General features: G+C 40.8%; 1 protein-coding gene across 5 annotated transcripts in view; it reads left to right on the top strand.

Annotated features, from left to right (window-relative positions):
- The window catches only part of pacsin3 (protein kinase C and casein kinase substrate in neurons 3), a 37,564-nt gene extending 20,115 nt beyond the window's left edge, over positions 1-17,449 (top strand). For all 5 annotated transcript variants that reach the window (XM_085350159.1, XM_085350173.1, XM_085350180.1 and 2 more), the window contains 7 exons: positions 2,099-2,334; positions 3,116-3,271; positions 4,367-4,542; positions 6,062-6,182; positions 10,031-10,173; positions 13,462-13,622; positions 15,961-17,449. In XM_085350159.1, the coding sequence (XP_085206285.1) occupies positions 2,099-2,334; positions 3,116-3,271; positions 4,367-4,542; positions 6,062-6,182; positions 10,031-10,173; positions 13,462-13,622; positions 15,961-16,076 (1,109 nt within the window). In that variant the 3' untranslated portion in view covers positions 16,077-17,449. The remainder of the gene's footprint in view (positions 1-2,098; positions 2,335-3,115; positions 3,272-4,366; positions 4,543-6,061; positions 6,183-10,030; positions 10,174-13,461; positions 13,623-15,960) is intronic.
- Positions 17,450-22,756: the final 5,307 nt, after the last annotated feature.

Raw genomic sequence — 22,756 nt, 5'->3', positions numbered from 1 at the left:
CCTTCTTGTAATCAATCCAGGCAGTGCACAGGTTGGTCAGTCTGGTCTTGCAGTCTCGGCTGATTGTTCTGTCTACCAGTAGCTGGTGTTTTGCGCCTCTGGTATTCTTGCCAATTCCTTTCTGTGTCCCGCTCATGTATTGACCCATGTGCCTGTTCATCTTAGCCGATATGATGCCTGACAGGAGCTTCCATGTAGTACTGAGGCAGGTTATTGGTCGGTAGTTGGAGGGGACCGGTCCCTTCTTGGGGTCCTTGGGGATCAGGACCGTCCGGCCTTCAGTTAGCCATTCCGGGTGTCTCTCGTTAACTAGCAGCTGGTTCATTTGTGCTGCCAGACGCTCGTGGAGTGCAGTTAGCTTCTTCAGCCAGTAGGCGTGAACCATGTCGGGCCCTGGTGCTGTCCAACTCTTCATACTGGAGACCCTTTCTTTGATATCTGCCACTGTGATGGTTACTGGACCCTGTTCAGGGAGGTCGCTGTGGTCTGCCCTCAGATCCTCTAGCCACTGAGCATTGCCGTTATGGGTTGCATCCTTCTCCCATATGCTCTTCCAGTATTGCTCCGTCTCCAGCCTTGGTGGTGCTGTTCTCTTATTGTTCCCTTGCCACTGAGAGTACACCTTTGCTGGTTCTGTGGAGAACAGCTGGTTTATTCTCCTGCCTTCTATCTCTCTGGTGTACCTCCTCAAGCGGCTGGCCAAGGCTGTGAGTCTTTGCTTGGCAGTTTCCAAGGCCTCAGGTATGGACAGCTTGCTGTATTTCTTAGGCACCTTATTCGTCGCACCTTTCTGCAACTCCGTTAGTTGGCTAACCTCTCTCCGTGCTACTTTGATCTTGCCCTCTAGCCTCCTTCTCCATGGAGGGTACTGCCCCTTGTGGCTGTTCAACTTGTAGCCAAGCATCTCACTGATCACTGCTGCCGTATTGTAGATCAGCTTGTTAGTGTCGGTAATCGTGGTTGTAGGTATTGCCCGTAGTGCTGCATTAACATCATCTAGCAGACCTTCTGAGGGTACTTCACGTAATCTTGGTAACCGGCTACGGGGGATCCAGGTTTCAAGCTTGGCCATGATCCTATTTTTCAGGTCAGTTCCTCTCGCACTCAACGATCCTTCTCCTATCACACTTGGGGCTATGTACCCAATCTCGGGTGGGGGTGATGATATCTCCCCCCTGACCTGGCGTCCTGACTCCTCCTTGCCGTAGCATTTGTGTTGTACCTCGTCAATCTCTAGCTGTGAGAGCAGTCCCTTCTTTCGAATGTTGGAACACTGAGCTACTAGTTGTTTCGCCGTCATTGTGGATGTTGGGTATCGAAGAATCCATAGGTCCCTCATCCTATTCATGTAGCCCCTTCCGCCGGGGTTACTTGCGTAGTAGCATTCCAACAACGCCCTGTTTTCGTCTCTTGCCCACCGATGCCTTCTTGTTCCAGTAGCCCACTTTTCGTCAGGGTGCCCTGGTTCCTCAACACCTGACGCGGACCTTGTTGATCCGGGCGACGTCCGAGCCGGCATGCCTTCATATTTATCTGTCTCGCTCATGTCTGCGGTAGGCTTGCTTAGCATAGGGGGTCTAGCCTTAGGACCCTTACTGGATACAGACGCCCCAGGCAGGAATCGAACTTGCGATCCTCTGTTCCAAAGGCGTGTAGTCTAACCACTACGCTATCCAGCTGCTATGATATATATATATATATATATATATATATATATATATATATATATATATATATATATATATATATATATATATATAAAAAAAAAAAAAACAAACAAACACAGGAATTGCAAATGTGACATTTATGATATAAATGGGATATGTTTGGGATTTCTATTTAAATATGACCAAGATGATAATTTAGCTGGCTAAATTTTTTACAAGTTAATATTTTGTTCATCATCTAATAAATTAAGTCATCCATCTTTAATTTGGTAGCAAAGCTCACGATGTTTATGGAAATCCCCATCAAAATATCCACAGGCGAAGTTTCACAACACTGACCTACAATTAATTTTGTAAACATGTAGACAAATGGGGACGAGTGATTTTTATTTAGTGATAACCTGAAGGGGCGCTTTCTCACGTTTATTTAGGGCCCCAGTATGGTACACTGGAGAAGGCTTGGCATGCCTTCATGCAAGCGGCTGACCGACTCAGCGAGCTGCACATGGAGCTGCGGGAGCAGCTGGCGGGTGAGGACAGCGAGAAAGTACGCAGCTGGCAAAAAGAGGCCTTCCACAAGCAAATGATGGGAGGTTTCAGAGAGACGAAGGACGCGGATGATGGCTTCCGCAAAGCTCAGAAGCCCTGGGTCCGTAAGCTGAAGGAGGTGAGGGTGGCCTCAGTAGATTTTCTGACGTTGGTCTGTAGGGCAGTCTGCATCAGTGAGTGGCTGCAGTACACACTAATGGGATTTAATGGAGATGACGTGACTGTAGTGAATACTTGCAAATGGCCAGTGTCTACAAAGTTGTCGTTGAAAGGTTTCTTTTAATAAAAACAAAAGCCAGCAACTGTCTACACATCCTCTTAGCAAATGTCACACATGAAGTTGCTTTATGCTACAGTCACACTATGGAAAACTGGAGACTGTGGCGCAGACACAATTATTGTGACAGTGTGACTTGTAGTCTTGTTAAAATATTTGCATGAAAAACGTGGATCTCACAGCCACTTGCCATCTTCACAGTGACCATTGTGCATCAGGACCGAGATAAAATAGTGGAATCAGTCCACTATAAGTTTGGGACTACTGCAGACCCTCATAGACTGGAATTTAGCAATTCCTCAACAAAAAGTGACATAATTGGACTTAAATGCGAAATGGCAAAGTAAGTGCTTCTTTTGACTATAGTGTCGGTGAATAAACTTCCCTCCTTCTTTTTCCTTTTATAAGATTGTCGTATAAGATAACACAGTGGTTGAATGCAGCTATTACGTCATAGGTGATTGTATTTGAGGTAATATTATCACAGTTGTTGGATGGATGTGAGTGAGTCTGATATTACATCTGATGTGTCAATGAGGAGAGACGGGTACATTTTTGGAAAAAATTGAAGTTTAGTCTTTACTGAGTTTATAGCAAGTGTTTAACACGTGCGTGTGTCCAGGTGGAGTCAACTAAGAAGAGTTACCATCAGGCCAGGAAAGAGGAGTGGACGGCGGCTAACAGGGAGGCGCACGCCAAGGCTGACCCGACCAAGTCACAAGAGGAAGTTCGCAAGTACACAACCCGGGTGGAGCGCTGCAACCAGGACACCGAGAAAGTACGATGCACACACACGTGAACACGTACATATAAACAGAGTCCCATACATAGCTCCTCTTGTACCAGTCTGGGTGTGTCTGACTCCAGAAAAACATACCTGTGTATGTTTTTTAACTTTGAAACATGATCGGACTTGTCTCCTCGACTTTCCACTTGTAACAAACCCAACGGTTGAGGAGTAGCTCCAGGACCCGGAGAGGGAAATGATCAACCAAACAACAAAAAAACGAAGGAAATCCTGAGACGTGTTCATTTAGTACGCACAGCGTTGTCAGGCAGCCAAGGACCTCTTGAGCAATGTTGATCTCAACAAGGAAATGAAATCCAATATCATTACTCATTCACAGCTTGAAGAAAAATACATCCAAAAAAGCCTTCAGTCTTCAATCACTTGTCTCAACCAGTCTCAGCGCCCCGTGTTGGTATCTGCTGTGTTTAATCACTGCACACTTTATGTAATCATTAAGATATTTAAACATTTTATTCAGTGGGTTCTTACAAGAGTTCACAGAAGAAGAAGACAGTCTTATTATGGTGGGTTCTAGTCAACAGCATGTTATCAGTGTAAATAATACTTACTAATGATGGAGAGCTGTTCATACTGTGTGCATAATAAAAAGAAACTCCCAGAATTCAGTTGGTCACTCTTGCACTCTTGACATTAAGTATTATTCAAAGTCTCTTAGATAAATCCGGAAATATGGAAAAGTTGAGTTCTTTTGTCACTTTGAATATTTTTTTTATTACAGGAGAGGTAAACACCCTGTTCAGTTGTTCTTGTAGTTTGCTTTAGGATTTTAATTCATCTGAACTACACTGGAAGCTGATTTAAATCCATAAATAAAATAATGTTAGATAAAATAAATTCACTTAAATGATTGAACAAAAAATGCAATTCTGAATAAAGCTTGAAATGTCTCATTATTAAAATAGAATAAAACTACAACGAGCTTTATAGCTGCTTTCCAAAGGTTTTTATTCTGCTCTTTGGAACAGACAGTCTTGCACATATACTCGAAGCATGCAAGGCACATGCACCTGAGTAAGACCATGAAGTGTACGCAGTAGCTCAGTGTGTGTGTGTTTACGGCAGGTAAAGGAGCGCTACTCCAAGGCCTTGGAGGAGCTGAACCGCTGTAACCCCCGCTACATGGAGGACATGGAGCAGGTGTTCGACTTAACTCAGGAGGCTGAGCGCAAGAGGCTGTGTTTCTTTAAAGATGTCCTGCTCGACATCCATACACACCTTGACCTATCCTCCAAAGACAGGTAAGGAAAAATCCACATGCTTGTATTTATTTATCCAAAATTACGTGGATCACGAATCAAGCGATCCATGACTCACAGCGAAGGCATGCAGAGCTGCGAAGGCACGGATGTCGGTCTGAACATGTGCGTATGTACACAGGGGTTAATGGAAAACTCTTGCTGTTGTCCATTAACTGTTGACCTCATATTTTATTTAAACAAGCAACTTTACCAATAATGGTTACCATGGCAAAGTCCAGCCAACTCTGTCCAAATATTGAGCAAATTAACCCTTGAAGAAACTGCTCTTTTGAAGAGCAGTTTCTCACTGTGTGAACGTATTTTTTTTTTAACTCTGAGAGACTTCCTCTGGTATCCATGTATTTATTCCAGAGCACTGATATATATGTGTATATAAAACATTACTTAAGAAAGATTTGAGGAGTCGGAATGATCAAATAAAAAGCCTGAACACGTGTTTCTTTAGTCCCACAGTGAGCATGTTTCCTGCAGCTACAATAAATATGAAATTGTATAATATCATATAACTCACAGCCTTTACAGTATGCTTTCGTTTAAGCCTTTAGTGTTATGTCAGTTAGAGGCTGCAGACCACGTTGGATGATGAGTTAATTTATAAAGGACCAATGGGAATACTTTTTCACCCACCTCCTCCATGTGACACTAGTCAGTAAGGCTTTAAACATGGTGGGATAATATTCAACTACTGGTGCAAAATGTGTGTTCACTAGATGGTTCGTCCTGGCACATATTACAGAGAGTGGAAAGAAAATCCCCCAAAAAAACCATGTTCCATCTCTGTGATAAGTTTGAGATCCTTTAAAAAAAAATAAAAATTAAAAAACACTTTGAGAGTGTGTCGGGGGGGGGGGAAAGCTGCCCTCTTACCAGCTGTTCCTTTGGAAGATTGGATGTAGATGAAGAGATGTTGTTGTTGTTGTTTTTTTTTTTTTCTTCATGTTATATCTGAGTGTATACAAACCAGCTCAGTGCTGATGAAGCTGATTAGAAAGTATGCAGCGTGTCTTATCTCAAATCCCACCTTTAAATGACGGCTCTAGGGTTCTCGATGCCCAGCCCTGTGAGTAAACAGGACCTATCAGGAACCTGCTACTGTAAATTCAAAATGCACTGTGTCGATTTTAATTCTCTCCATGTTCAACCAGCAAGTACAGTCTGTTGTTTTCTTTGACAACTGCTTCCTGCTTCAATAAGTAATCTTTTATGACTTTAGAAGATCCCCAACTTGGAAACCTGTCTTTTCCTGATGAATAGAATTCAACTTTATTGTCATTGCACATGCACAGGTACAGGGCAACGAAATGCAGTTTGCATCCATCCAGAAGTGCTTTGATGCAAACTGCATTTCGTTGCCCTGTACCTGTGCAGCATGAAGCAGGGTTAATGACAAGCGTCCCTAAGCATGCGTTACAGGTTGCAAAGTCAGATGAAAGATGGTCTGCAGATTGATGACAGAGTGTCAATCAATGTGATTATTCACTCCCTTTCTGTCCATTAGCTTCAAAGCCTTGTACCAGGACCTGGGCCAGACCATTCGTGCAGCCAACGAAACTGAAGACCTCAGATGGTGGAGGAACACCCACGGACCGGGCATGAGCATGAACTGGCCCCAGTTTGAGGTGTGAAAACACAAACTCTGTTCACCCTGTCGCGCATGAATTATTTTGTTTTGCTTTGTTTTTTTCTGTGCAGTCATCTACATCTGTGTGTGCGTTATCCGTGCTGTCGGAACGTAAATCTGTTGAAACGGTCACATTCAACAGGACTTGACCTCAGTTTGGTTAAATACTCATTATGTAAATATTGTAAATCATTAACTTTGAGTTTGAGGACTCCATTTAAAGTTGAGGAAATGATTCTTTTAGGGGTTGTTAAAGGACATTGTAGTGATTTGCATTGAATTCCCGAGGAGATGGAAACATGACTCTGTGTGTTTTAGGGGACGGACTGAATATTAAGCAGGGTTCCAGTGAAAGCCTCATTTTGTGACTGAAAGCTGAGTGGGGTTAGGAATGTCGAACACACACACACACACACACACACACACACACACACACATACACACACACACAGATTAGTTGCTAGTGGAATGGAACTTGCACCTCAGTGCTGCAGACAGGACCAATAAATACAAATATTTACATATGGAAAAACACAAACAACAGTGCAAATGATTGTTGTGCAGGAATTCAGATTAGAGTCTCAGGATTCTGTAGTCTGCTTAGCATATGTGACAAAATTGTTTTTTTTTTGTTTGTTTGTTTGTTTGTTTGTTTGTTTTTAATGAAACTACCGTTTCATGTAAATTCTTTTTCAAAAAACAAGAATAACCTAAAGGAAACTTTCTGAGTTTTTGTTTAATTTGCACAGCCAGGGTTACATGTCCAAAATTTTCTCCATGGTCCTGGGGTTTTGGCGTGAATTAAAGAAACTACGTACACTGTGTTTTCCCAGGCATGTTGTTTTTTCCCTTGGGATACTGTAATATTCTGCATTCGTCCATAATAGTTACATTGTAAGAAAGGTAGATTAGCGTATTCTACAATACCCTAATTATAGAATATGATTCTTATCATACAAAGGAGAACCATCATTTGGAGTATTTTAGTGGAAATGAAACCGTTACTCATTATTCCTTTCTTTTAAAAATAGAGTATACACCAATAAGACATAAAATTGTGTGGGTCCTTTTTTTTTTTTTTCTGCCAAAGTAGCCCTGAAGGCGAGCAGTGGTATCTGCACCAAGATGTTAATAACAGATCCTGTTGTCCTGTAAGTTTTGAGGTTAGCCTCCATGGATCGTATAGTTTTGTCCAGCACATCCCACAGATCACCAATGGGACTGAGATCTGGGGAATTTGGAGGCCAAGTAAACACCTTAAACTCATTGTTGTGCTTCTCAAACCATTCCTGAACCATTTTTGCTTTGTGGCAGAGTGCAGTATCCTGCTGAAAGAAGCCATCGGGGAATATTGTTTCCATAAAAGGCTGTAGATGCTCTGCAGCAATGCTTAGGTAGGTGGTACATGTGAAAGTAACATCCTTATGGATGGCAGGACCCAAGGTTTCCCAGCAGAACATTGTCCAAAGCATCACACTGCCTCTGCCAGCTTGCCAGCTTGCCTTCTTCACATACTGAATCCTGGTGCCAGGTGTTTCTCAGAACGAACATTAACTTTTGTGTCTTGGATTAGACCACATGGGCCGACCTTCCGGTCATACATCCATCCACCACTGTTTCTTTCTTGGACCACTTTTGATGGATACTAACTCCTGAAGACTGAGAACACACCATAAGAGCTGCAGTTTTGGAGATGCTGACCCAGTCATCTAGCCATCACAATTTAGTCCTTCTCAAACTCACTCAAATCCTTGTCCATTTTTCTTCTAACACTCAACTTTGAGGAAAAAATATTCACTTGTTCCCTAAAGTATCCCACCCACCAACAGGTGCCATGGTAAAGAGATAACCACTGTGATTCACTTCACCTGTCTTTGCTTGTAATGTTTTGTCTGATCGGTGTAAATTGTTTTTTCTTTCTTTGAAAACTGACAGCTGTTACCAGTTTTAGCAGTATTGTTAGAAGTGTAATTATTTTTAGGTACTGCAATATGCATTGCAAATTTAGGAGTGTAGGGCAACTGCACTTGAAGTCGGTAGTCTGTATGATGAAGTGCTCGCCAAGTTTGGTTTCAAGAAGTCCTTTTATCTCGCTGTTTAAAACACAAAAGAGAGAAACAGTGACTTCTTACATGTCTCCAGAATGTTACATATTGCGTACTTCCCCACCGTCTTTGCTGTCTGCTCCTGAGTCACACATTGTAAATGTTGTACTGTCCTATTTTCTCTCTGTGCGTGGTTCGGCAGAGCCTCTTCTTACATTATCTGGATTCTTGCCTCTCATCCTCCACCTTTATTTCTGGCAGCCGCACACTGCCCCGCTATGTTTGCTGTTCCAGACCTGGAGCTTTGAATTTCAAATTATAGAAAAGACTACATGTAACATGCGAACAACACAGTTACTTAAAGTCTGACAGATTTTTGGATGATCTCAAATCCATTTGTTTGATCAAACATACTTTAGCTTTTCTCTGAAGTATGTTTTTTGTTTTGGTTAATAAAAACTGAAGCATCGTTACTGCTTTAGCAGAGACGTTCGAGTGGTAGCACACAGCTGAAGATGGTTTAGTCTGAGAGCTGCCAGAGCTGGTAATTGTAAAGTACATCGGCTGTGCTGCTTGACATCTGCTGGACGTCTGTCTGTCCTGGTGGAGGGATCTCTCCACTTTCCTTATATAGATTTGTTTTTCTCAGTTCCTAGGTTTTGCACACATGCACATTTTCAGCGTTATCAATGAGTCTGATCTTTGGATTCTGCATTTTAAGATTATTAAGTTAACATTATTGCAGTGATGACAAAGTAAACACTTTTTTTTTTTTTTTTTTACCTTCCTCAGTTATTCTTTGCAAAAAGTAAGCAAGTGGAAGATCCTGGCAGGGATAAGTGTCTTTTCTGTCCTCTGAGGAATCTCCTGGCATTCCCACAGTGCCGCTGACATGCGAACAGAGAGCCTTTGTCCCAACACACACACACATGTCTGAACTTGCGAGGACTTTCAGTTAACTATATTCATTCATAACTCCAAGCACGATTCCCCCACTGCGTAAAGATCAGGCGAGGAGGAGCTGTACGATGGCCTCACTTGACGGGAAACTTATACACAGCACTTGTCAAGAAGTCTAATTATATCTAATGAGGCACTTCTGGACTTCAAAGACAATCATTTTTTTAAATCTCTTAGGTCCATTAAAAATCGGAGAGTCTCTGATACGGCATCTTTAATATGAATATTTGTCAGTTTCAGCAGCTCTCTGATTCCCTTTGAGTTTAGCACTGTGGGTTTGACAAAAGAAGAGATCTGAAGATAACGCCTTATGTTCTTTAGCAGTTTTTGAATTGAAACGGTCAACAACGTGCAACAATGACAAGTAGTACCATGTAATGTCAAAAATTTGCTGCATCTTGGGTAACGTTATCAGTGACACAAAGCACCGGTGCTGTTGTCGTATCCTTCCACGGATCTTTAGCTGTTATTTGACGCGCTTCTTACAGAATCTGAAGAGAAACGCATTTTGGATGAAGTCTTAACAAGTGTTGTAACACACAGCACTGCTGATCTCGTCTACGTCTTTGGTTTGACTTTGCAAAACCAAACCATTTGCATATCCGTGCATCCATAACACTGCAGTGTAGCACATTTTCTTTCATTTAAATCATCATCCTTTCTTTAACTGAATGCAACAGCAGCATACTTTAAAGGCCTAGCTCTGGCTTTTGTTGACTCCCGTGGATGCATCAACAGAGTGTTCATTAAACTTGTGTCACTTATGTCGACATAAACTGATAAAGAGACAAAGACCTGAGTCAGTGTAAGCTTAAGTAAATGACTGTGTGTCTGTGTGCAGGAGTGGTCTCCAGAGGCAAGTCGCTCCATCAGCAAGAGGATGCACAGTGGAAACTCTGAGGAGAACGTGGTGACCCTCACCAACATCGTCTCCTCTGCTGGAGACAATGTCCCACCGAGTCCCATTACCCTGGACACCAGCAGGTAGGAGGACACTGTGGACATGATGTTGGAGTTTATGTTATCATAAACTCCAACATCTGTGCTCTGTTGAGAAGCTATCTGTGGAGATAATTGCGCTTGACTCACAAAGCAGTATACGTAATCTTTTAACCTCCTATAGTCGAAATGTCTACTCACAGACCATAAAGCTGAACCTGGTGGTGAGGTGAATCCATGAAATGGGAGTGAAATATTCCATGTGAAAAAAAGGCCAAGTACAGCATGCACTTAGCAGTTGCTGACTAACCAATAAATTATTATTGGTGTGACCTCTGACGGAATCAATACTCCCTTTTTTTTCTTTTTTTTTAAACTTTGCAACAAATAAACCCCAGAGATGACAGGAAACAATTTGGCTCTATGAAAACTATCCATGATACAGGAGACTTGGTTAAAAATCAAATGTGCAGGTTCTGATGGCCAAATACGATAATAGCAGCGGTAATATTTCTAAAATGTGATTTTTGGGATGTGCTTTATATGTTGTGCTTTCAATTTTTTTCCCCCAATATCTCCAAATCTCAACCACAGTTGCTTCAAGGTGCTTTATATTGTAAGTTAAAGACCCTTCAATAACATAGAAAAAAAACCAACAATCAGCTGACCCTGATGAGCAAGCACTTGGCAACAGTAGGAAGGAAAAACTCCCTTTGTAACAGTATGAAACCTCTGACAAAACCAGGGACTAGTTAAGTAGTTCTTGCTTTTCATTTTTCTACTGAATAGCTGCAGATACTAGGGCTGGGCTGTATCATACCGTTCACGGTAATACCGGTGTAATTTTGGGCAACGATAGGAAAATGAAATATCGCGATAGAATATGGGTAAAACGCGCATGCGCAGTGCCTTTGTTTACATACGCACATGGCGGCGACGCAGAATGAGAAGAGCGAAAGCAGATCGTTGAATGAAACGGATGAACCAGAACTGGTTTGTAAAAATGCTGCAACTTCAGTGGTGTGGAACTGGTTTGGCTTGCGTCCGTCAGATACACAACAAAGCACTATTTTTGGTAGAGCATGCTAGCGGGACGTCGTTATTACCGTGTTGTTTGGAAAATACGGCACACTTAAAATCAATCCTTTGATTTTTCTGAAAGTCGACAGTGCGCCTTATAATCCCGTGTGCCTTATGTATGAATTCTGGTTGTGTTTACTGACCTCGAAATGATTTTATGTCGTACACGGCGCTTGAAAAATCTTTCAAATGTTTTAGTACGAAGCCGCACCGCTTGATGGATTGTCGGAGCATTACGGCTATTGTAGGCAGAAGCCTCGCAGAGTGATACGTACTGTGCTTCAACATAATATTACTGTATTGTGTGTGTATAACCTCTTTTTAAGTTTTGTGGATATTATACATAGTTATGCTGAGGATATGTCAGCCAGTTTCCACTGGAAATGCCTTTTGGTTAAACTGTCAGCAAGGAATTTGCATTTGCACTGTTAAATTTTTATATAACTTTAATGCACATAAACAGCTGCTTGTTTAAGTGAAAATACATTGATGGGGTTTTTTGCACTAATAAAGTTGTGGAGTTGTAAAGTATTTTGTCTAGTGTCAATTATATCGTCAGTTATATCGTTATCGCAAATTTGATAAATATTTTTGGTCATATCGCCCTGCTCTAGCAGATACATTTCCACATCTGCCCTGTCTGCAGGAGTCCCCACATGAGAGGGATTGTAATCACTTCTGTGATCTGACCACATATGCAGCGAAGTGCAAATTAAGTGTCTTAAATTTCATTTGCCGTTTACCTCGCTACACGTGCTTGCAACTGGAACAAAATAACAATACAGTAATTTTTTAGAGATTTTTCCACCTGAACATAAAGAGCTTGTGTTTGCTGTGCACATGCACATGAATACACAGCATCAATACATAACAAACACACTTCTTGATATTTTTTTTTTTTTTTTTAAGAAAATTTTAAAGAGAGAGCTGTGCTTGTTGGTTTTGTGAAGTTTTAAAATGGAATGTTGTGGGCTGTTGATTGCAGACTAAACACAAGACTACAATTATGTCTCTCACAGGTGTGTGTGTGTGTGTGTGTGTGTGTGTGTGTGTGTGTGTGTGTGTGTGTGTGTGTGTGTGTGTCAGAGACGGAGGTAGAAGACAGTATGTGGTTTACTTTCCTTGTTACCTTGTAGTCACCCTGAGGAGTTAACATCCTGTACATAGATGACACTCTTAATTAGTAGCTAGAACTGTGTGTGTGTGTGTGCGCATACACGTGTATTGCTCATGTTGCGAGGACATAAATGTGGTTTTTGTTTTGTTTTTGTTTTGTTTTGTTTTTTTTTTAAATACAGTCACACATACTGGGGACACGCAACCCCGACCTCACCCACCGTTTGGGGACAGGTCAACATGTAAAGCAATACAGTTAGGAGTGAATGCTTGGCCTTGGAAATTCATTTAATTTGGTGTGATGTCTCAAAGGTGGAAACATGACGGTGTGAATGTCACAGGACAGCCATGTTTCCTTAAAAGAATTGCAAACCTGCTCATCTTTATGTACTCCATAATGGGTTTGTTTGTTTGTTTGTTTGTTTGTTTGTTTGTTTGTTTTTTGAAAAAGAAAAAGTGAGAAAGAGAGAAAAGAAAAATCTATATCAGTACTACAAATCTAGTTGGACTACAGTACCACATATATGTATTTTTTGGTGTCTTAAGACAAGCATAAAGAGATTTTTTAATTAACAGGGAAGGCTCCTAACCACTTTGCTTTGAGCTCTGTTCTTTCCAGTGTAGCTGTTATTGCTGCTGTCATTTGAAGGGATGTAGTACAGAGCAACAAAGAGGGAAGTAAGAGTCACAATTTTTTATTTATTTTTAGCCATCCTTCCCACTTTCTAATAATAACACTGGTGTAATGTCCATTTGGTAAGCTGAGACATCACTGGACTAGATAGTTGGGTATTCTACAAGTCTACATGTGTGTGCAGGCGTGTGTGTTTCTATAACATACATACATTTTACATCTGTATGTGGTGCTTTTCAAGCTCAGACTTCTGTGAGCCTGACATTTCCACGCGCTACTCTTCCCTTTATATCTGTGATGATAAAAGCGGTGTTTCCCAGGAGATGCCGTGCAGCTGAAACACCTCAATTCAGTCATGTGATGTAAGCCAGGAAAATGGGGAAACTCAAAATGGGAAAATTTGCCTATTACCAACTTATGTCTGTGGAAATGTTCGTGTTATTTTTGGCAAATGGAAAAGTTCAAGCTTGACTTTTAACGCCTCTATCCCTCTTCTCTCACAGGGTGAAAGATTATTCATCAGACTGGTCAGATGATGAAAGTCCAAAGAAGGTGGCGGTAAATGGCGTCGGGGAGGAGGAAGAAGAGCAGGTAGAGGGAGTGCGAGTCAAAGCACTCTATGATTACACGGGCCAGGAAGCCGATGAGCTCAGCTTTAAAGCAGGTATTAACCCCTACTAATGCTTTTTAGTTGGAAGGCATCACAGAGAAGAGTGCTGGTATTTACAGTTTTTATTTAATTAAAAGTTTAGTTTTTCTGCCTTGATGCCTCATCTTAAGAACTACATACATACTCGTGTCAAACATGTTGTTCCAGACAAGATGTTTGACACTGATCCTCAAATGCAGTAAGAGTGTAATACAGAGTGGTGCATAAACACACACACATTACATCTTACTTTTTTGGAACTGATAAAACTAATGCATGAACGACTCCATCTAAGTTTCCACAGAAAGAAGTATACATGCATACTTCTCTGAGCATAAGAGGGTAGATTTGTGCTACTCTCTTCCATGTTTCTGTGGCTTCAGTTGGATCGTCATTACAAAAGTTGTATGTACAAAGCTTGCTGAAAGCACTCACATATCTCTGGATACTGGAAATGAAAACATTCAGGCTTTTGTTTGTTTGGGTTTTTTTTTTTTTAATTAGACTTAATGAACCCCACAGGAATGCTTTTATTTTGTAGAACAATTACCTTTTCCAGCTTTCACGTGAAAATAAAACGCTCAGCTTTTTGCCTACATGCATCTAAATATTAACAGTGCATTACTGTAGCTTTTCAGTGACTAATCTGGTTGTAATTGTAAGGTCTGGTAAGCTGAGTAAAGCCAAATGCCCAAAAAAGAAACGACTAATGTAAATGAAGAGGAAATAAAATAATGAATATCAAAATATTGAGTTGATAGTTAATGGATGTGTGCTTCTGTTTGTTTGATTTGTTTTAAGTTAATTGATTTGAAAGGAATACTTCAGGGTCAGTGACGCAGGAAGTGGTCGAAAAATATCACCAGACCAGTTGGCAAGTAAAAGGTGCTTGTTGTTGCTAGATGAAACTAGCTGTAAAAAGGCATACAGTGCTACAGCAAAAATCTCCTTGTCATTTCTTTGGCTGGTAGCAGGTTGCTGCTGTCATTAGTCATTTGTATGGGAGACGCCAACCACTCTTCCCAGCAGCTATGAAACTGAAGAGTTTGCTGCTAACTGGGAATGGAGAACATTCACCTTCAAAGTAAAAAGTTCTGCCTTTTCAAACATGTAGTCCAACCTTTACTTTGAAGGGAAATGTTTTCTGCCAACCTGCCTACTCGTTGGCAAATACATTTTTCCTTAGTGACCAGAAGTTGTCGGAGGGGTTGCAACTGCTCTCTAGGTCAATTTGACTGAGGCTACCTGTGTGTACCGTGTATCCTCAGGGGTTGAACATTAATTATTTTTATATTTAAAGCAACTCCACAGAAAATGTTTGGGAGAAAGCCTCACAGCGGGGGTGTAACAAATCTTGCTGCGTCCCTCCTCCTCTTTACACTCCTCGCAGTCAAGAGGGAAGAAGCTGCTGTATACCAGACAAATGGTACTCCGTTTAGTATAGAGGATAAATAATGGACATAATCAAAAGAAAGAAGGGGACGGACAAAAAGACCCCCAAAATTAATATGTAGGTATATAATATATCTCCAAAATCTGAACATGAATTCACTGGAAAATTCCTAAACTTAAAAGAAAATCGTGTACTGCAAGTTGACATTGAATAAGAAACATAAGAAATTTACAAATCTGTAAAGCACATCTGCAAATATTTGGAGGACAAACACAAAAAGTTTCTTTTCTTTCTTTTTTTTTCTTCTTCTTCTTTTTTTTTTATTTTGGTCTTTTCCAGTGGCAACCCCCCCCCCCCCCCCCCACATTCTGCTGCAGGTGCAGAAATGAGAAAAATTGAGATGAAGCTTAACGTGTTGTTAAACATAACAGAGGTTTAAAGCTGCTGTGGTGTGTAGTAACTCTCACCAAGCTAACGGGACTTGATGGGACCACTGAGCTTAACCCAGCTCAGCTCAGCTGTGTAGGGAGGTTTTTATTTCCATGAAAGATTCGTCCCCGACTTTTGGGGGAGTCAGAGCCAGCCTGTTTGTATCGCACAAGCGAACTTCCAAGAGCTTTTTACTGAACACATTACAACATACAATAAAGTGAAAAAATACACAAAACCTTTAAATTCCATTAGAAGGCACAATTACAGAAAATTGATGTGCTGGGGAAAGATCCTGCGTTACTGCACTTCTGTAAATCCTGTACTGTAGATCAGAATCACAGCTGTGGAGAGCCATAAGGGTCTTCACAGCTGTGGAAACGGGAGATTTTACCTTCCTGTCTTTAACTTGTTTTAAACAGGAGGCCAAAGTCCTGCGTTTTGCTTGTATTTTGCAGGCGTATCCAGTCAGTATCCAATTATTCATTTAAATGAACGTGACTAAAGCCAAACTGACTCTCATCCTTCCAGGGGAGGAGCTACTGAAGCTGGGAGAAGAGGACGAGCAGGGTTGGTGTAAAGGACAGCTGAGCAATGGCCAGATTGGCCTCTACCCTGCCAACTACGTGCACGTCATTGCGTCCTGATGGCCCCCCCTCTATGGCCACCCAATAGCAACGCTGCAATCAAGATACCAGGACTAATTAAAAGGTGTTAGTGCTGAACAGTAGACCCGCCTTTTTTGAAAACAGCCTGGGTTGTTTTGGGTTTTTTTTGTTGCTGACTGTAAAAAAAAAAAAAAAAAAAAAAAAAAGAAAAGAAAATGTAAGCATGTTTTTGTAAATTCAACCAGTGCAAAAGTTTCCTTATTCGTGATGGATTGTTCAATCAACAAGACGTCAGCGGCACAGTCGATTGGTAGAAGCTTTAGCTTCAGGCAGAGAAGCATCGAGAGGCTTGCCAAACAAACTGTAAACATGCATGTTTGTTCTGTCATATCTTTGTTTTCTAAAGGGATGTTTTATTGGACAACACACGTTTAGTCCAAAAAGAATAAGACTGGGTGGAGATGAGGTGAGCAGCAGCCATTACAGCTGGCTCACTCACAAGATTTCAGTGTAGGTTTTGAGTTTTCTTGGATCCAGCATCCAGGGGCCATCACCAGGAACTCCACAGCTTTCTCTGCTCAGCTGTGGTGACTGCTGCTGTTTCAAATGACAAAACCCAGTTAAACACTGACTGTGCCTTAGTCGATAAGGTCTGAAATATACAGCGCCACCCTACTGTCTGACTGAATTGCACCCTGGATATGTGCAGCACCGCGCTACTCTGATCGAGGAATTACAGCCTGCAAATGCGCGACGCTGCCCGGCTTTCTGAGTGAGAGATTACAGCTGTCTGCTGTATAATGGGCTCATGGCCTCCTTCTAAACATGGAAAAAACCTTTAAAACTTCGGATACATTACAGTAAATTTAATTATGCAGGCAGCACTTGATTGGCTTTCATTTAGCTTGATATTTGTGGGCTTTGGTTACTTTTTAGACACTTTTTTTTATGTGACAGCTGTTTTTTTTTTTGTTTGTTTTTTTTTCATATTAAGTCACGCGAGTTTGCAGATAAACAGTTGCCGCCGCCCCCCCCCCCCCGATTAATCATTAGACAGATCAAAGCAGTAACGTCGACTGTTACCTCTGGGTCTTTTTAATCTATACATGTTTTTTTGTTGCTAGTCTGATTTGCTATGCTGGGATCACAATGCAAAATCATCTCAGACACATAAAAACAAAAAAGTAATAAGTTAATTTTTTTTTTTCTTTTATTATGTCAGGTTTGGGGGTTTTTCATGTTTACATTTGTGTCTTACATACAAGGAAGTCTCTTCTTTCCCTGTTAATCTTATCCCTGCTACAGCTATCCCACATAGATGCTAAAATAGAAGATATTAAATCTACTACATTGGTCTGTGGATTCTTTCTTTTTCTTTCCATAATTGTAACATATACATATACAGTACTTACAGGGAGAAGCAACAATAAAAAGCTTTCTACAGCTGAATGTTTCACAGAACATCTTTTGTGCTCATCAAAAGGGTAAATGCTCATATTATAGCTTAAAGCTCCCAAATATCAGAACTCCAGTATCTCAGAGTATTGCATTTCCATTTTGAGTATCTTATCACCGGCACAAGGAGGGTAAGCCACAGAAGGTCATTGCTGAGAAGGCTGGCTGTTTGGAGTGCTGTGTCAAATCATGTTAATGGGAAACTGAGTGGAAGGGAACAATGTAGGAAAAGAAAACTGGGATGAAACGCCAGTTTTGAGGAGATTTCCCATTTTCACAAGTTGGTTCTTCAGCAGCACATACTGCTGAACCTCTTGTTGCTTTGGCTGGAAACATGCAAATACAATTCAGCACAGGGAAGCATCAGCTTGTGTCTTCATACATCTTATACAATGAAACTAGAACACAAACTGCTGTCCCTGTTGTCATGACAACACTAAGCTTTGCATGTAAAATCCTGCAAACCGGTCTGAGTGTATTACTTTCAGATCAAAAGAGTATTTTTTTTAAACTTCTGCTTTACCCTTTACGGCCACTGGAGCATTATGTGGTTCCCTCCATGGATGATGTTTTCATTGTTTAATGCAGTCACCTGGAGCCCCAGACAAACCTTCCAGAGCAGAGTTATCAGGAATAATCACCAGTAATTAGGTAAAAAAAAAAAAAAAAATCTAATTCTACGCTTTATGAAATACACTTTATTCACCAGTCTCTAAACATCAAAGCAACCTTAAAATTACAGGCATTCAAAATCTACAGGAAAAAGAATTCCACAAAGGCACAGACAGTAGTCAGCAACAGCCTTGTTAAAGGTTATATTAATAAAGGCTAAAGCTAATCTTTGCTACAATATAATCTTCCAGAAACAAATGCATGAGCAGAAACAGTCCTTGCCACACAAGCTGGAGTGTCGCCCTTACGACAGGCCTCGCTTCTTGGCAGTCAGACTGCGATGCCCTGCTCTCATTCAGTGAAGCTGCAGCAGGACAGTGCCAGATAAGTGCACATAAACACATCCAAGATCCAAAACCTGGACATAAATGTGGAAAATTAAAAAAAAAAAAATCCTGTGTAACCCATTTTCATTTCTAACCTGTCAAAAATGCCACGATAAAAGAAGTGTTCAAATTAAATTCAAAGTATATTTAGGAGTACTGTAATGATGTCTTTTTTCTGTGGCTCACGTGAAGATGAAACATAAGTAGGATGCTGTAGAGTAGGGGTGGGGGAACTCCAGCTTCAAGGCCCGGTGTCCTGCAGGTTTTAGATGTGTCCTTGATCCAACACAGCTAATTTAAATGACTAAATTATCTCTTCAACATGTCTTGCAGTTCTCCAGAGACCTGGTAATGAACTAATCATTTGATTCAGGTGTGTTGACCCACAGTGATATCTAAAACCCGTAGGACACCGGCCCTCGAGGCCTGGAGTTCCTAACCCCTGCTGTACAGCATCCTGCAATGACTCATGACTGTTGTTGAGCTGGCTGTCACTCGGTGCTCACTTACTTAGCTACACCTGTTCAGCTGTTTAACACAAATATGTAATCAGTCAACCACATGTGACATGGCTGTGGGAGTGGGTTAACACTGAGGTGGGGTGGTTAGCGCCATCGCTTTACGGCAAATAGGTCCTGGGCTCCCTTTAAGTACTACATTTATGTGTAGGTTAGTGATTTTACTTTGGTTGTCTGTGCGAATGATTGACTTCCTTCCTGAAACAGATTGGCAAACTTGACAGGCTGTATCCCCATTACAGTTGGGATAGGTTTTTAGCCGAGCTGGAAGCAGAAGAGAGTGGGCACTTGGACCAACATCTCTAAAGATGTTTCCAGAGCCTTGTTCAATCAATGCCACAATTAAGGCTGAAGGCAAAAGGGGTTCCAACTTGGTACTCAAATGTACTATCCTCACGAATACAGCAGGGACCTATTTTTATTTGCTTTCACTTCTTGCCAGTCGGACTGCAAAGCACTTGATGCAGTGCTAGTGAAGTGGCTTGTGAGTGGTAAACTGGCACATCTTCAAAGGTCTCTGTGAAATGGCTTGTTGCCCTCTCCCTCTCTCTCTCTGCTCTTTAGAAGCAGAAGGATCAGCTCCAACAGTTGACACTGGATGTCAACTGTTGGAGGATGAGCAAGGATGAGCCTCTCTCTGCTGCGTCACAGCAGTCAGCTTCTGCAGAGGCACGAGGACGCTTCTGTGTCAGTAAACATTCGTCTGAGTAATGCCTAGTACTGAAAAGTTACAAATAAACAGATTTTTACTTTAAACTACATGTAATAAATTTTTATTCTTGGGCAGCAGTGACCGACATTTCATGTACGGCTCTTGCTGTAGGCATAATGAGTGATAAAGCAGTGGGTTAGGCCACAGAGGACATGTTTATCTTTGGTCTTCATTCACTCACATTCAATTCAAATCTATTTATACCACCAAATCACAACAGTCACTTCAAGGTGCTTTATATTGTAAGGTTAACAACCCTACAATAAAAAACAAACAACCCAACAATCATACCACCCATTATGAGAAAGCACTTTGGCGAAAGTGGGAAGGAAAAACTCCCTTTTATCAGGAAGAAACCTCCGACATAACCAGGTTCAAGGAGGGGCTGTCATCTGTCACAAACAACTGAGGGTAGGGGAAGAGAGACCGGACAAAAGACCCACTGTGGAAATGCAGTGTGGTGTAGATAAAGACATAAAGCATGTTTCTGAGCCTTTTGGAACGTGCAGGCTTCTTCAGCTGTGACTGTGTTAAACACAAAACATATAAGAGCTGTAACTTATTTGGTCTTAAAAAGGGACTCTGTCTGAGGCAAGGATATGAAAATCTGCACACATTTTTATTAAATCAACAAATTTTATCTGTACAGCAAAATCAAATCTCACAATGATAGATGTTACATTTTCATACTACATGGCATATTCCAAGAAGAACAAAACTGCACAGCGATGAAATTTGTCCACATGGAGACTTCCGTACAAAACTGGTTTTGATAGCGGTTTTTAGTTTTCTGTCAAATCTCTTATTCAACATCTGACTTCAGACAGACACAGAAACAAAAAGGTTGTTGAGAAACGCTCAAAGCAGTGATCTCCTGCCAAAAGATATTTTTCCCATTTCTCAGAGTGTGTTCACTTTTTGTTAATGAGCAGAAATCAGAAATATTCATCTTTGTGACTGCTTTTATATCACTGATGGGAAATAATTCACCACAAAAAGCTGCAAAGGATTTGTTTAAAAACAAATTTGGTTAATGTCAAAAAATATTTTCAGAAATTAATAAATGAGGCTATGTAGATGTGACTTACATCAGATAAAGTGAAAAAGTTAACATTTGTTACTGTTTTTAAGAAGAAAAGGCTAAATGTTTGGATCTTTTCATGTTATTTAACTGCAAAGCAATGATTTGCATGGCTCAAAAAAAAAAAAAAAAGACTCAATGATTCATAGTCACGGGATTTTGATGTAATGTCAACATTATTTAGCTTTGATTGAGCTCTTTAATGCAAAATCTACATTAGGATAACTACATAAAACTCTCACGCTGCTCATCAGTTGTCGTTTGGGTGGAAAAGTTACCGGACGTCTCCTTTACCTGGTAGGAATGACCCAGTTCTGAGGTTCTATGATGCAAAGGACACACCCACTGCAGCCATGACCAATACACTTTTAAATCACTACTACTTTTAAATGTATCAGTTTTAGACAGTGCTGGTTCATGTTTTAAGTTTAAGACATGACCCAGCACCGGAAACCACTGTGGTTTTGATAGACTGTAGATAAAAGATGGTCTCAAAGGGAAGCCCATGTGGAAACATTCTTTGTAGATAGTTTTTTTTTTTTTTAGACCAATACCAATTCTGATATTGTCCATTTAAAAGTCTGATATTCCGATATACCTGCTGATATTTTTCTTTCTGATAAACAAAGCATAAACAAATTTCCCTAACATTTTCTGCATGTAGTTTATTTATATACTTGTTTACACTCCCAACTTTTCTCAGGCCAGCAGGTTGTTGTGTTTGTGGCGCTCCAAACACATGCTGTCAACACCAAAGTTGCAGAGTGCCCTCTGGTGGACAAACTACAGAATATCAACACTCAAAAGACTCACTAGTTAAATGGTTGAAGGGTTTCTCTCCTGTTGGTACTTTACATTTAATTTATCGAGCATTATAAGTGCCAATACCAATACATCGGTAAATAGTTAATATTGACTGAAATTATTAGTTAATATTAGCTCTAATACTTTGCTAATAGTCCACAGGGGATGACGTCTCATGATGTCTGGTTTCAAATTGCCAAGACGATGAGGATGTTTAAAATACTCCAGTCAAAACAGGATTTTACAAAACGAAGGGCAACATCCATCTTTAGTGGTTTTAATGGAAGTGAGTAACTAATGGTGTTCTCTTGTACATCACCAATGCCATTCAACCGCATCACAAATTTTTGAAAAAGATTTCTTTGACCACAACAGGGCAGTGCTTTACCAGCAGGTCTGCTGAAATGTGGATGGACGTGTTCTGTTGTTGAAGTTTAGATTTTAGTGGGGGAATTGTTCCTGTATGTTGCTGTCACTAGATGAAATTGGTTGTAAAGAGGCATACAGTGCTGTACAGTTTGTACAAAAGTCTGCAAACACTCCCCAACTAGTCGCAATTTTTTTTTAAAGATTAAATTTTATTTATATAGTGCCAAATCACAAAAACGGTCACCTCAAGGATCTTTATATTATTGTAGGGTCTTTACCTTACAATATAGAGTAAAACCCCAACAATCAGGCAACTCCTTATGAGCAAGCACTTGGCGACAGTGGGAAGGAAAAACTCCCTAAACTAAGTGGCTGTAAAATGTAAAAGAGTGTCACGCAGACCACAGACAGAAATCAATCACCTTCAAGACGTAAATGTTGCGTCTTGAAAAGTGTTGGTTTCAATGGTTACGTACAACTTTTACTTTAAAGATAAATGGGTTCAGTTTCCTGTTTGTGTTACACTTTTCTAAGTTTCACTACCACTTTGTGGTTAGCTATCAAGAGTTTGCAGACATGTTGGCAAACACTCTGGGCAATCGCAGCATTCTGCTAGTGACCGCAACACAAAGTAAGCCTTTGGGCCAGGACCTCATTGTGACTGCCAGTAACCTATAGAAACCATTCACCAGAAAGTCTTTGACTGGTGTTGAAGCCTATGACAAAGGCCTTAGTTACCTGCTCATTTCCTCAAGAGGTTTTGCTTTTTGCCTCGCTACTAT

This window comes from Diplotaxodon limnothrissa, linkage group LG1 (assembly GCF_057381915.1).
Source record: "Diplotaxodon limnothrissa isolate DT_005_m linkage group LG1, D_limnothrissa_male_GT1.1, whole genome shotgun sequence".
In the NCBI taxonomy this organism is placed as follows: Eukaryota; Metazoa; Chordata; class Actinopteri; order Cichliformes; family Cichlidae; genus Diplotaxodon; species Diplotaxodon limnothrissa.
This window is presented reverse-complemented; position numbering and strand designations above follow the sequence as displayed.